The 13684-nt window shown below is 38.3% G+C and overlaps 2 protein-coding genes across 3 annotated transcripts in view; both read left to right on the top strand.

The window, feature by feature from the left end:
- LOC129741558 (uncharacterized) overlaps positions 1 to 1748 on the top strand; it is a 91892-nt gene extending 90144 nt beyond the window's left edge. The window contains exon 6 of the mRNA XM_055733299.1: positions 1567 to 1748. Within this exon, the coding sequence (XP_055589274.1) occupies positions 1567 to 1748 (182 nt within the window). The remainder of the gene's footprint in view (positions 1 to 1566) is intronic.
- The window catches only part of LOC129748909 (breast cancer anti-estrogen resistance protein 3 homolog), a 353061-nt gene that overhangs the window by 120718 nt on the left and 218659 nt on the right, over positions 1 to 13684 (top strand). The window lies entirely within an intron of this gene.

Below are 13684 nucleotides of genomic sequence, written 5' to 3' on the forward strand. Positions count from 1 at the left end.
CGATGCAAAACAATGAAATTACGTTACAGAACTAACAACAGGTTCAAGACTAAAATATCGATAATTTCACAGAGCTGCATGCAAACTTTTGTTGTAGGAGCTCATTTTTTTATAAAAATTTATCTTAATGATTTTTATATATTGTCACAGATTTTGTAAACCATCAGATGTTCAACTTGTTTTGTAAGTTTATTTTGGGTTATGCTAAAAAGATTAATTTTAGATGGCAAGGCCAGATAATTTTCAAAATATATTGTCTCAAAAAATCTTATGAACAGAAAAAAAAATCTTGAAAAAGTCTGTGAGGATCTGAATCTGATCTCAAATCTGAAGAGGATCTGTGATTTAGAGATAGCTTTTTGGAGTGAAAATTTGAGATAATTTTTCTTGGTAAGAGAACTATATTTTTAGTTATTACTTGTTCATCTTTATTTCAATCGATTAAAAAAAATCAATTGTGCCATTTTCAATCGAGAAGCTTTTAATCTATTCTGTTATTACTAACATTGCCGGAATTCAGTTATTAGAATCTTATTTAAACTTTAAGACCCATGAATGCTGCATGACTTTGAACAGGACTTAAATTCAGATATCAAGAAATGATACTATTTCACCGGCTGAAAAGTAATTAGTTTGTATTCAATAATGCAAATTAATGATGAATATAGAATTTTGTTTACCAAAATTCAAGATATATGATTTTATATCAAAACAAACTAATAAAGCATTTTAAGTAGTTGTTAGGGAAACATAACATAGAATTAAGTCTTTGCTGGAAATTGGAAGCAAAATGAGGCCTTAGGAGCCAACAGGGTATAAGTGCATAAAAGCTAATTTCGAGAAAACACGTTTTTATGTTTGTAAATTTTCATATATTTCTCGAAAATTTGCTTTTTTTTTCTTTCGGATTAAAAAGTATGTAAATAAAATTCTAAAATTCTGAAAAAAACACGAAATATAGTTTGAAATATGAAGAATCATTTGACATTAATTTTATAATCAACTTATTATACCCCCTACCCCTTTGGCTTTGAGGTCATAATAAAAATTTGAATGAATTTTGAGTTAAGTCTCAGAACAACTTACAATGTTAATGGTCAACGATCCAGCTTATCATTCTGTTAAAATTTTCTTAAAATTTGCCCAGGGGGCGTTGAGCTCGAAAATTTTGCAAAAGGGGGCAGTGAGTAAAAAAAGTTTGAAAACAACTGGTGTAGATCGATAGAAGTGCAGGAACGTTTGAATTGCTGTTGCAGTTGATGGTACGTAGGTGAATCACTCCTTACTCCTCGAAAAATGTCCGGAACATAGCGTTAACGAATTGGCTACCGTTGTCGGTTACGATAAGCTTTGGTATTCCTAAGCGGGCAAAACATTCTCGGAGAAAAGCGCTCTCATCGGAAGAATTCCGGCCATCTTGTAAAGGAATCCACGACGACCAGATAGTAAAATCCTTCTCCAGGACCGACAAAATCTAGGTGAAGACGCTGCCACGGATCATCGGCTGACGGCCACGGCTGTGGGGTTGCTTGAGGTGGAAATTTTTCCGCACGGACACTTCTTCAGCATTTTTGCACGTTGTCTTCGATATCGTTGTCGATTTGAGGTCAGAAAACAATGCCTCCAGCAATGGCTTCTGGTCACTCGAATCCGGGATGACCCTGATGAATTTGATCCAGGGTCCGTTTCTGGAGACTCTTCGAAATAACGACTCGGTCCATCATCATCACGCAACCGCCAACCAATGAGTGAGATTCTCGATGGCCATAAAATAGTTATACCTCATTGCCGGGAATTGCTTCGCTACGCGCTGGCAATCGGTGTTGATGTCAGCTGCATAGGACTCGATCTTCGAGAGGGGATTGATCCGGATATCGGAGAACTTCGCCGATTTGAGACCGAAGATGAATACGAGGCTCTTGAACTGGGTAGCGGTGATTCTTTGTGCTCAAATTCCTCACACTGCCGGTCTGCTTCGTTCTTGATGATTTGTTGGCAATAATAGCGCTTGCTAAAAAGTGATTTCTGTTGCCCAAAAATCGCCTTCGATTCGTCCCCCCTTCGTCGAACGAGAAATTGCATGAGAGGTCTGGTAGAAGGTAAGTAAAAAATTGTTCATGGGTCAAGACGCTCAGGCTCCGCAGCAATAGTCGTACCTTTGCCGGGTTATCCAGGTTCCTACCATCCCGCCTGAACGTTAAACTATTCTCAGAATCGAAGTGGAACTTCTTGATTGCGGTTGAAGAGATTCGATTATTTGTTCCGGTGTGCCACGCTGTGCTGGGGCTGCATCAGACGACGGTTCTGGTCCGCCTTCTGACGCATTCCGCCTTCGAAGCTACAGGAACATATTCTTCCTAAAGAAAATTTACGCCTTCGACCGGATTTCCATTACAACGACTCAGTCATTTTCTAGCTTGAAAGATCTTCAGAATTTAAATAGATAGGTACTCGTCGCCAAAAATCTAATGTTCGAACTTCGGTAAATTAATTAAACCACGTGTTGGACAATCATAGAAAATTGCTTCTGTCCTAACTGAAGCCTAACTAACGGATCAAAAATTTTAGTCTTTCCTAGCAACTCAAAGTCAAGGCTATCTTTATATAATTCGCTGCCTCGGTAGCAATCAAGGGGGATAAATAGAAGATGATTCGATCTGTCAAATTTCAGAATCAGCCATGTTGATTTCTTTGTTGCGTTTGTTTACCTTTAAGGGGGGGGGGGGGGTAGGGTCTAACGGGTAAAAAAAACACCATTTTCACGATTTTTTTCTAGAGCTATCGTTCGTACAAATGTATTCAATTTTTTTGCATTATACAAAGCATTGTTAAAAGAACATTTAGTAATTTTTTCGTAGAAAAATATTGAAAAATGAGCCGGTGACGAAGCTTTTTCGAGGATGCCTTTTAGAAATCAGGATTTGCGGTGGACACTGTATCTCAGCACAGAATCATCTGAAATCAAAAAATCCGAGCAAAATATTTTTAATAGATGTTTTTCTGGACCCCAACGTTTTTATTTAACTTAAAAAAAAATTATGAAATTTTTGTGGCTGTTTGAAGTAAAAACTACGATTTTTCACGAAAAAATCCGCCATTTTTTATCTCTAAAATCTCCCCAAAGTAAAAAAAATAAAAAAGAAAAACGTTGGGGTCTGGTATTTTATATGTAGAAAATATTTTCCAAATTTGAAAAGAATCGGATAAGTAGTTTTCAAATGACAATGTCCACGGACTTTAAAAATGTGCTTTCGAGAAAAACGCGTTTAAAGTTTCTGCTCTTGCTTTCTTGCAGTATTAGATAGGAGGAGATAAAGGCCTATAATTTCTACAGTTTTGCTTCAATTGACTTGAAAATTTGACACTACATTCTTGAAATGTTTTACAATAAGAAAATATTCATTCCATCCCAGTAGCTTGGCAAGAGCGGATGTATTTTTGTTTCGCTATTTATCGGGTGCTTTATAGAAAAGCGAACTAAAAGTTGGAAGTTTTCACAAGCAGTTATCCTGCATCATTCGGTCGTCAATTGCCGAATCAGTTCAGCAACGGAAGTGACAAGCTGTGTTTCCCCCGGCTGCGCTGGTGCGCAATCCCCACATCTGGCTGGAACATCAGGCTGCCTTGTCGTCACCATCAGCACCAGGACCATCAGCAGAGGAGTGCAAATTGTTTCCTCCCAATCCAGGTTTGATTACTGTGTGGGCGGTTGTCCGATAGATCCGGTAATAATTGCCGTAATCGGATAACGGAAACATTGCACAAGTCTGAATCTGATTGGTTTTTCTCTCCCGGTGAATCGAGCCATCATCAATCAACCGAGGAAAAATCATTGCCGTCGTCATCGCCAGGGCCGGCTGCGATCAACGGAAGAACACGTGGTTGTGTACCGAAGAAAAAAAACACTCAAGAAAATTAGCTCGTTAAGAAGTGCTTGAAAAAAATTGTAAGTTCTTCTTCATTATTTTTCTCTTTTTCTTTTTACTATCTTTTTCTCTATAATTCGAACATTGTTTGCTTCGTTCATATTTTTAACATTTGACATTCGTGTTCGTGTGAAGAAATATGAACGAAGGCGGGGGGTCAATCCCCTCAACTGAGGATGAGGAGGATAGCGTCTATGAGGATGAGGAGCATTTAGAGGATTCGGTTGTTGCGGGTCCTTCTAATGAATTTCATTCTCCAATGGATGATAATTCTGAGTCATCCTCAGTTGAAAGTAGAGCTACCCGACTCCGAGTCTACACTGATAGCCCTACTTTCTCTGGTCCTTGGGTGGTTTTCATCCGGCCCAAAAAAAATGGAAAGCAATTGAATGTGGTTCAGATCACAAGAGATCTGGCGAGGTGGTCCTCCGTAACCTGCATTAAAAAGGTGCGACCTAACAAATTGCGAGTCGAAGTAGCCAACCGGAAATCCGCAAATGAAATTGCTGTCAGCAATTTCATAAACTTAGAATACCACGTGTACATTCCGTCTCGAGACGTAGAGATCGAGGGCGTGATAACTGAAATGAGTCTGAAGGCCGAGTACGTGAAATCCAACGGCGTTGGTAAGTTCAAAAGCCTCGATTCGGCTTCGGTCGAAATCTTGGATTGCCGCCAACTCAGAACTGCCACCGTCGTAAATGGAGTCAAAGGGTACTCACCTTCAGGTTCATTTCGTGTGACCTTTGCGGGTACCGCCCTCCCTCATTATGTCTTGATTGACGGAATATTGAGGCTGCCTGTGCGACTTTTTGTTCCTCGTCCAATGGATTGCAAAAATTGCAATAAGTTGGGACACACTGCGTCGCACTGCTGTAACAAGCCACGGTGTCCCAAATGCGGGGAGAATCATGGGGATGGAGCGTTCAAATTTAGACTTCTTCCTTCTTTCAATACAAAAGTCTTAGAAACAATTGGAATTGAATTAGAAACTTCTATGGGGAAAATTATAATTGTTGCCGCATATTTGCCTTTTCAATGTAGCGGTGAACAGAAAAATTTTTTGAAGGGAGATTTACAAAAACTCACCAGAAATAAATCTAAATTTTTTATTATTGGTGACTTTAATGCAAAACACCGATCTTGGAATAATATTTCATCAAATTCAAATGGGAATATTTTGTTTAATGACTGCTCTGCAGGTTATTATACTGTTGAATATCCTAATGGGCATACTTGTTTTTCTTCAATTAGAAATCCCTCCACAATTGATTTGGTTCTAACGGATTTAGGCGAGCATTGTAGTCAATTAGTTACTCATGCGGACCTCGATTCAGACCACCTTCCAGTAACATTTTCTTTATCCCAAAGTCCCATTGAAAACCCTTTAAAATCAACTTTTAATTTTCAAAAGGCTAACTGGGAGCGATATATGAATTTTATTGAACGTAATTTAGATGTAAACGTTCCATTGAATTCAATAGAAGATATTGATTTGGCTGTAGAAAATTTGACAACTTCAATAGTCAATGCTAGAGCCGCTTCAATACCTAAAGTTAAACATAAATTTAATCAACCTTTAATTGATGATGATCTTCAGTTTTTGATACGACTGAAAAACATTCGTCGACGCCAATATCAACGTACTAGGGATCCTTATTTGAAATTTATTTATTGCGACCTTCAAAAAGAGATCAAACGTCGTTTAAATTTCATTCGTAATGAAAACTTTGCCAAAGCAGTAGAGGACATAAAACCCTACTCAAAGCCTTTTTGGAAATTAACTAAAATTCTGAAAAAGCCCCAGAAGCCAATTCCTACTTTGAAAGACGGGGATAAACTTCTTTTAACGAATGCAGAAAAAGCTCAAAAATTAGCCCAACAATTTGAATCTGCTCATGATTTTAATTTAAACGTTGTAAGTCCAATTGATGCTCAAATTTCCCTTGAATTTGATGATATTCTTTCTAAACAAAATGTATTTGAAAGTTCTCATGAGACAAATATTGATGAACTTAAATTGATTTGCAAAAAATTTAAAAATATGAAAGCCCCAGGGGAAGATGGGATTTTCTATATTCTTATTAAAAAGTTGCCTGAAAGCACTTTAAATTTTTTAGTTAAAATCTTCAATAAATGTTTTTACTTGGCTTATTTTCCAAATAAATGGAAAAATGCCAAAGTAACTCCAATTTTAAAACCTGGAAAAAATGCTTCAGAGCCTTCGAGTTATCGACCAATTAGTTTGCTTCCATCTTTAAGTAAACTATTTGAGAGAGTTATTTTGAATAGAATGATGATTCACATTAATCAGAATTCTATTTTCCCTGATGAACAATTTGGTTTTCGTCATGGACATTCCACTACACATCAACTTTTGAGTGTAACTAATATGATTAACGCTAGCAAATCTGAAGGATATTCAACTGGTGTTGCTCTTCTTGATATTGAAAAAGCTTTTGACAGTGTTTGGCACAAAGGTTTAGTAGCTAAATTAGCTCGATTTGATATTCCTGTATATCTCACCAAAATTATTCAAAATTATTTGACTAGCCGAACCTTACAAGTAAGCTATCAAAATTCATGCTCTGAAAGGACACCCATTAGAGCTGGTGTCCCTCAGGGTAGTATACTTGGGCCAATCTTATACAATATTTTTACTTCTGATCTTCCTGATGTACCAGAAGGAAAAGGTAGAAGATTATTTGCTGATGATACTTTGCTTTCAGCCAAAGGTCGAAATTTACGGGTGGTACGCAGTAGATTGCAACAAAATTTAAATTCCTTTTTGAATTACTTGAAAATGTGGAAAATTTCTCCTAACGCTTCCAAAACTCAACTTATTTTATTTCCCCATAAGCCAAGAGCTCAATTTTTAAAACCTAATGAAAATCATTCCATAACTTTTAATGGGGTTTCATTAGAATGGTCTGATCACGTGAAGTACTTGGGACTCACACTTGATCGGAATCTTACTTTTAAAAATCACATTGAAGATATTCAATCTAAATGTAATAAATACACTAAATCTCTTTATTCTCTCATCAACAGGAAATCCAGGTTGTGTCTGCGAAATAAGATGTTAATCTACAAACAGGTATTCCGACCAGCGATAATGTACGCAGTTCCGATTTGGTCTAGCTGCTGCGCGACGAGGAAGAAGACCATCCAGAGGATTCAGAACAAGGTTCTGAAAATGATTTTGCGGCTTCCACCTTGGCACAGCACCGAAGATCTTCATCGGATTGCGGGCATTGAATCGATCGAAGAGATGGCCAACAAAATCATCTCCAACTTCAGAGGCAAATCGATGCAGTCTTCCATCGCAGAGATTCGTTCTCTCTATAATTAGTTTTAATATAGGATAGTCTTAGTTTTTAGTAGTAAGTTTAAAATATTTTTTGACATTACAGGATGTTCTCCTACATAAAAATACATGATTGCACTCAGCAAAATTAATTCAAATAAATAAATTATAGTGATTAATAATTTATAGGGCTCTGGACAGTTCATCATTGAACTGAACACCTAATTTAATGTAATAATGTAATATAAATGTAATGATGAATTGGTACAAATAAAGACATATTTAAAAAAAAAAAAAAAAATGGGGATGGAGCGTGCTCAGCAATAGAGCAGAAATGTGTCTATTGCGGGGGCTCACCCCATGACATCTCCTCGTGCGAGGAATATAAGAGTCGCTGGGATAGCCAAAAGCGCTCTTTGAAGGAACGGTCAAAACGGTCGTATGCCGCCATATTGAAGGGCGCGGCGCCCCCGATCCAATCTCATTCGAGTAACATTTTTTCTGCGCTGTCAGTTGACAATGTAGAATCAGATGCTAGCGACGAAGATCATCCGGTCATTTTTGTAGCTAACTCGCGAAAACGCTCAAAACCAGCACCAAAGACTCCCAAAATTCCAACAAAAATTCCAACATTTTGTTCCTCAATTGGTGTTAAGCAAAAACCGACATCTATAGTAAAAGAAAAACAAGTCCCTCCCGGGTTCCGTATTAATATGCCACCACAGAATACACCAGATATTGCGGGAACTTCTAAGTCTGCCTCTCCTAACGTAATCTTGCCAGAATCAACTTCTCATTCTGGAATTTTCAAATTATCTGACATTTTAAATGGGATCTTCACATTTTTAAACGTCTCGGAATCGATAAGAAACATTGTTACCTCTATGCTTCCGATATTAAAGACATTTTTAATGCAATTGATGCAAACTTGGCCCCTTCTTTCAGTGTTTATCTCTCTCGATGGCTAATTCAGGCCGAGAGGTCGGAGATATCACTGTGTTACAGTGGAATTGTCGTAGTCTTATCCCTAAACTGGATCCGTTCAAATTTCTTCTTCATGAAACTAGTTGCGATATTTTTGCCCTTTCTGAAACATGGCTTTCTTCCGAATCAAACATCTCCTTCCACGATTTTAACATTATCCGTCTGGATCGCAACGATTCTTATGGAGGGGTGCTTTTGGGGATCAATAAGCGCCACTCCTTTTTTAGAATCCACCTCCCTTTATCAGGAGGAATTGAAGCTGTTGCATGTCATATAACTATAAGGGGTAAGGACTTATGCGTTGTCAGTTTGTACTGGCCTCATAGAGTTGCAGTTGATCGAAGCCACCTAGAGGACCTGTGCTCAGTGCTTCCTGAGCCAAGGTTGATCCTGGGTGACTTCAATTCACATGGAACTGTCTGGGGAGAACAAACTGACGATAGTCGTTCTACTCTTATTTATGATATTTGTGACAGTTTCAATTTAACAATTTTGAACACGGGTGAAAAAACACGGGTACCTAAACCTCCTGCAAGACAAAGTGCAATTGACCTCTCCCTCTGCTCAAACTCACTATCATTGGATTGCCAGTGGAAGGTAATTCCTGATCCCAATGGTAGTGATCATTTGCCAATCAAAATTACAATCACCAATGGGGTCAGCAATTCAAATTCAGCAAATATGGCATATGACCTAACAAGACACATCGACTGGAAAAAGTACTCGGACGCAGTTATCTCAACCATCAATTCTGTGGATGTGTTACCTCCGTTGGAGGAATATACTTTTCTTGCTCGCTTGATTCATGACAGTGCAGTTCAATCCCAAACGAAACCCATTCCAGATCCATCTGTTCGACGAAGGCCTAAAAATCCATGGTGGGACAGTCAGTGTACTAAACTTTACGTGGACAAATCGAACGCTTTTAAAGTTTTTCGGAAACACGGAACCCTGGATAACTTCAACGCGTATTTTTCTCTTGAGCAGCAATTCAAAAACCTGATCAAGGGGAAAAAACGTGCGCATTGGCGTAATTTTGTGGGAAGTTTGTCGCGGGAAACATCCTTAAGCACTTTGTGGAATGTGGCACGAAGCATGCGTAATCGTTCTTCCACGAACGAAAGTGAAGAACATTCGCATAAATGGATTTTCAATTTCGCACGGAAAATCTGTCCAGATTCCACACCTGTGCAAAAAATCATCCGAAGTGTGTCTCCGAACAGATGCGATCTGGATTCCAGCTTTTCAATGGTGGAATTCTCACTTGCTCTCCTATCTTGTAACAATTCAGCTCCGGGAATTGATAAAATAAAATTCAACTTGTTGAAAAACCTCCCGGATGCCGCCAAATTCCGCTTGTTGAATTTATTTAATCAATTCTTGGAGCATAACATTGTTCCCGAAGATTGGAGACAAGTGAGAGTTATTGCTATCCAAAAGCCTGGGAAACCTTCGTCCGATTTTAATTCGTACCGTCCGATAGCGATGTTGTCTTGCATTCGAAAATTGATGGAGAAAATGATTTTGTTCCGATTGGATAAGTGGGTGGAAACAAATGGTCTCCTTTCAGATACCCAATTTGGGTTTCGAAGGGGCAAAGGAACAAATGATTGTCTTGCTTTGCTGTCTTCAGAGATACAAATGGCGTACGCAAAACGTGAGCAAATGGCTTCAGTGTTTCTTGACATAAAGGGAGCTTTTGATGCAGTCTCAATAGAGGTTTTGTCAGACAAGTTACACTCCCAGGGTCTGCCTCCTCTATTGAACAACATCTTATACAGCTTGCTTTGTGAGAAACATCTGAACTTTGCTCACGGAGATATTGCAGTTAGAAGAACCTCTTACATGGGCCTCCCGCAGGGTTCATGTTTGAGTCCACTTTTGTACAACTTTTACGTAAGTGACATCGACAGTTGTCTCTCTGAAGGCTGCACTCTAAGACAACTTGCAGATGACGGCGTGGTGTCTGTAACAGGATCTACTGAGTCTCATCTGCACAGACCTTTACAAGATACTTTAGACAGATTGTCAACCTGGGCTTTGGGGCTTGGGATTGAGTTTTCCCCACAGAAAACGGAGATGGTTGTTTTCTCAAAGAAGCGTAGACCTGCTCAACCTAAACTTCAACTCCTTGGCAGATCGATCACTCAATCGAGGTGTTTTAAGTATCTTGGGGTTTGGTTTGATTCCAAATGTACCTGGAGAGCCCACATTGAGTATCTGAAAGGAAAATGCCAACAAAGAATCAATTTTCTCCGATCAATCACTGGCACCTGGTGGGGAGCCCACCCAGAAGATCTTTTAAAATTGTATCGAACAACAATTCTCTCAGTGATGGAATATGGTAGTTTTTGTTTCCAGTCAGCTGCCAAAACTCACCTCATCAAACTCGAGCGTATCCAATACCGTTGTCTTCGCATCGCTTTGGGCTGTATGCCCTCAACGCATAACATGAGCCTTGAAGTTTTGGCAGGAATACTCCCACTTAAAGATCGATTCAATTTATTATCACTTCGGTTCCTCATCAGGTGTGAGGTCATGAACCCATTGGTGATCGTAAATTTCGAAAGGCTACTTGAGCAAAATCTTCAATCCAGATTTATGTCTATATACCATGTCTTCATGTCCATGCAGATTAATCCTTCTTCATATTCCCCAACTCGTGTTTACATCCCTGACTACGACAACTCTTCTGTCCAGTTTGATTTGTCTATGCAGCAAGAAATTCGTGGAATCCCTGATTCGCATCGTCCACTGCTGATTCCAAGAATTTTCGATGCTAAATATAGACACGTCGATGCTGACAAAATGTACTTTACAGATGGGTCGCTAATAGAGGAATCAACGGGATTTGGAGTTTTTAACGAAATAGTTACCGCCTCATATAACCTCCTTCCACCATGCTCGGTATACATCGCAGAATTAGGAGCCATTTACTGGGCGTTGGATAGCGTCGTTTCAAGGCCGGTAGGACACTACTATATTATAACGGACAGCCTTAGTTCTGTTGAAGCAATCCGTTCAATAAGACCGGGAAAGCACTCACCATATTTCCTCGGGAAGATACGGGAAATTCTGAGTACTTTATCAAGACGTTGCTTTGCCATCACCTTCGTTTGGGTCCCCTCACATTGCTCGATAATGGGCAATGAGAGGGCGGACTCTCTGGCAAAGGTGGGGGCGATAGAAGGCGAAACGTATCACCGTGAAATCGTCTTCAACGAATTTTACTTCTTAGTTCGAAGGAACTCTCTTGTCAACTGGCAGCGCAAATGGGACGAGGATGAGTTGGGTCGGTGGCTCCACTCGATTATCCCAAAGGTAAGCCTTAAACCCTGGTTTAATAGATTGGACCTGAGTCGGGATTTTATTCGTATATTTTCCCGTCTCATGTCTAATCATTATTCCTTAGACGCGGTACTCTACCGTTTTGACATTGCTGGCAGCAATTTGTGTAATTGCGGTCAAGGTTACCATGACATCGAGCATATTGTCTGGTCGTGTGAGGTCCATCTTGTCGCCAGAACGAATTTAATAGACTCCCTTCGGGCCCGAGGAAAACCACCTAATGTTCCAGTGAGAGATGTACTAGCAGTGCTAGATTTGGACTACATGTTCGAAATCTACCTTTTTCTAAAAGCTATCGATCTTCGCCTATAATTCTTTTTATTTTCATGTTTCCCTTTCTTATCCTCTTTTTCTTTAAAATAAAAGTGTTAAGCTAAGCACATAATTGTAAAAACAAAAACGAGTTTGGCTCTTTAAAACCTGAAAGTATGAGCCGTTTCAAATAAAGATTTACAAAAAAAAAAAAAAAAAAATAAGAAAATAAAAAAATAAAAAAATCGATTTTTTTGAAAGTGTTAGACCCTACCCCCCCCCCTTAATCAAACATTTTTTTTTATTATTCTTTATTTGAAACGGCTCATACAATTAAGTTTCAAGGAGCCAAACTCGCTTTTTTGTTTTTACAATCTTTTTCTTGGCTTAGCACTTTTTTTTAGAAGAAAAAAGAAGATAGAAAGGGAAAAATGAAAATAAAATAGAATAATAGACGAAGATCGATAGCTTTTAGAAAAGAGTAGATTTCAAACATGTAGTCCAAATCTAGCACAGCTAGTACATCTCTCACTGGAACGTTAGGTGGTTTTCCTCGGGCCCGAAATCAAACATATTATATTCAACATTGGTAACTCTCAGCATGCTTCATATACTTCTGCAAAAACATATGTACATCAGCACCAACTCCTGGAGAAAGTTCATACTAGAAGGAAATTTCAAACATAGAGGGACTGAGGCATCACTGAACATTCTTTTTATCAACCGTAGGTTCGCGTCTTAACCAGAAAAGTTCGTGTTTGAACTTGCATTTCTATGACCACGATGAAAATTTTGTTTGTGTTTTATTTTAAACGTAGGATTTTCAGCCTACTTCTCCTCCGTGTAGCACAGTATGTTGCTATGGTTCTAAATTTGTGTTGTTTTCTGCCAAATGAAAAAAAAGGTCCCGATCGATGGAGTATGCTAAAATATCTTCAATTTGAGATTCTATATGTTGTTTTAATATTAAATTTTGAACAATCGTAGATGGAAATTTCACTTTTTCGACAATACTGAATATTTCATAAAAGAAATCATAAAAAGGCAACAATTTTAAAATGTAAATTGTATGAAACGATTATGATTTTATACCACAAAACACAAATTAATTGCTCTGGAGCAAGTTTGGTAAATGGAAATAAGCATTTCTCTGAAAATGAATAAGCTGGTAAAGAAAAAAAAACACTTCGCGTAGACTTTGCTTACCTTTCATACCTTTCAGTTTGGTACATCTGATTTTTGAAAACTTTAAACATGTTGAACCGATAAATCAAAATCATATTTAAAAAAAAATTATTATCTAAGTCAACTAACTTATCATGAAAGATATTATGAAAAAAAAATGGTATAGATACTTGTGTTATGGCAAAGATATTTTATTCTATGGTTATGGTATAATTGTCAGATCGGGACACAAAGTTTTGATGATAATGAGCTTAACAGTTTTCGCCAGAAGCTTTCGAAGAAAAAAATTTCGTCTAAGGCAACTTAGGTTTTCTCTCTATAGCATTTTTTCATGTTCGTAAGAACTTTCCCCACATGGAGGCGCGTTTCATGTGTCCTTCAAGTTCTTGGGGAGTGAGGAATATTCTTACTATTATAATATTTGCTTTAATCCATAAGAGGCCGTTCAGATACCACGTGGACAGAAAAATGACATTTTTGACACTGCCCTCCCCCTCCGTGGACAAGCATGGACATTTGGCAAACCCCTACCCCCCTCCACGGATGTCCACGTAGACAGATTTGAAATTGTTTCTTTTTTTCAAAAACTCATTTGACAGTTAGAAAACACAACTTTTTGCCTATTTGTTATTGGAATGGCTGATTTAAAAAAAAAAGAAATAGCGTTACCTGATATAATTTT

The sequence above is a fragment of the Uranotaenia lowii genome, chromosome 2 (assembly GCF_029784155.1).
Source record: "Uranotaenia lowii strain MFRU-FL chromosome 2, ASM2978415v1, whole genome shotgun sequence".
Lineage (NCBI taxonomy): Eukaryota > Metazoa > Arthropoda > Insecta > Diptera > Culicidae > Uranotaenia > Uranotaenia lowii.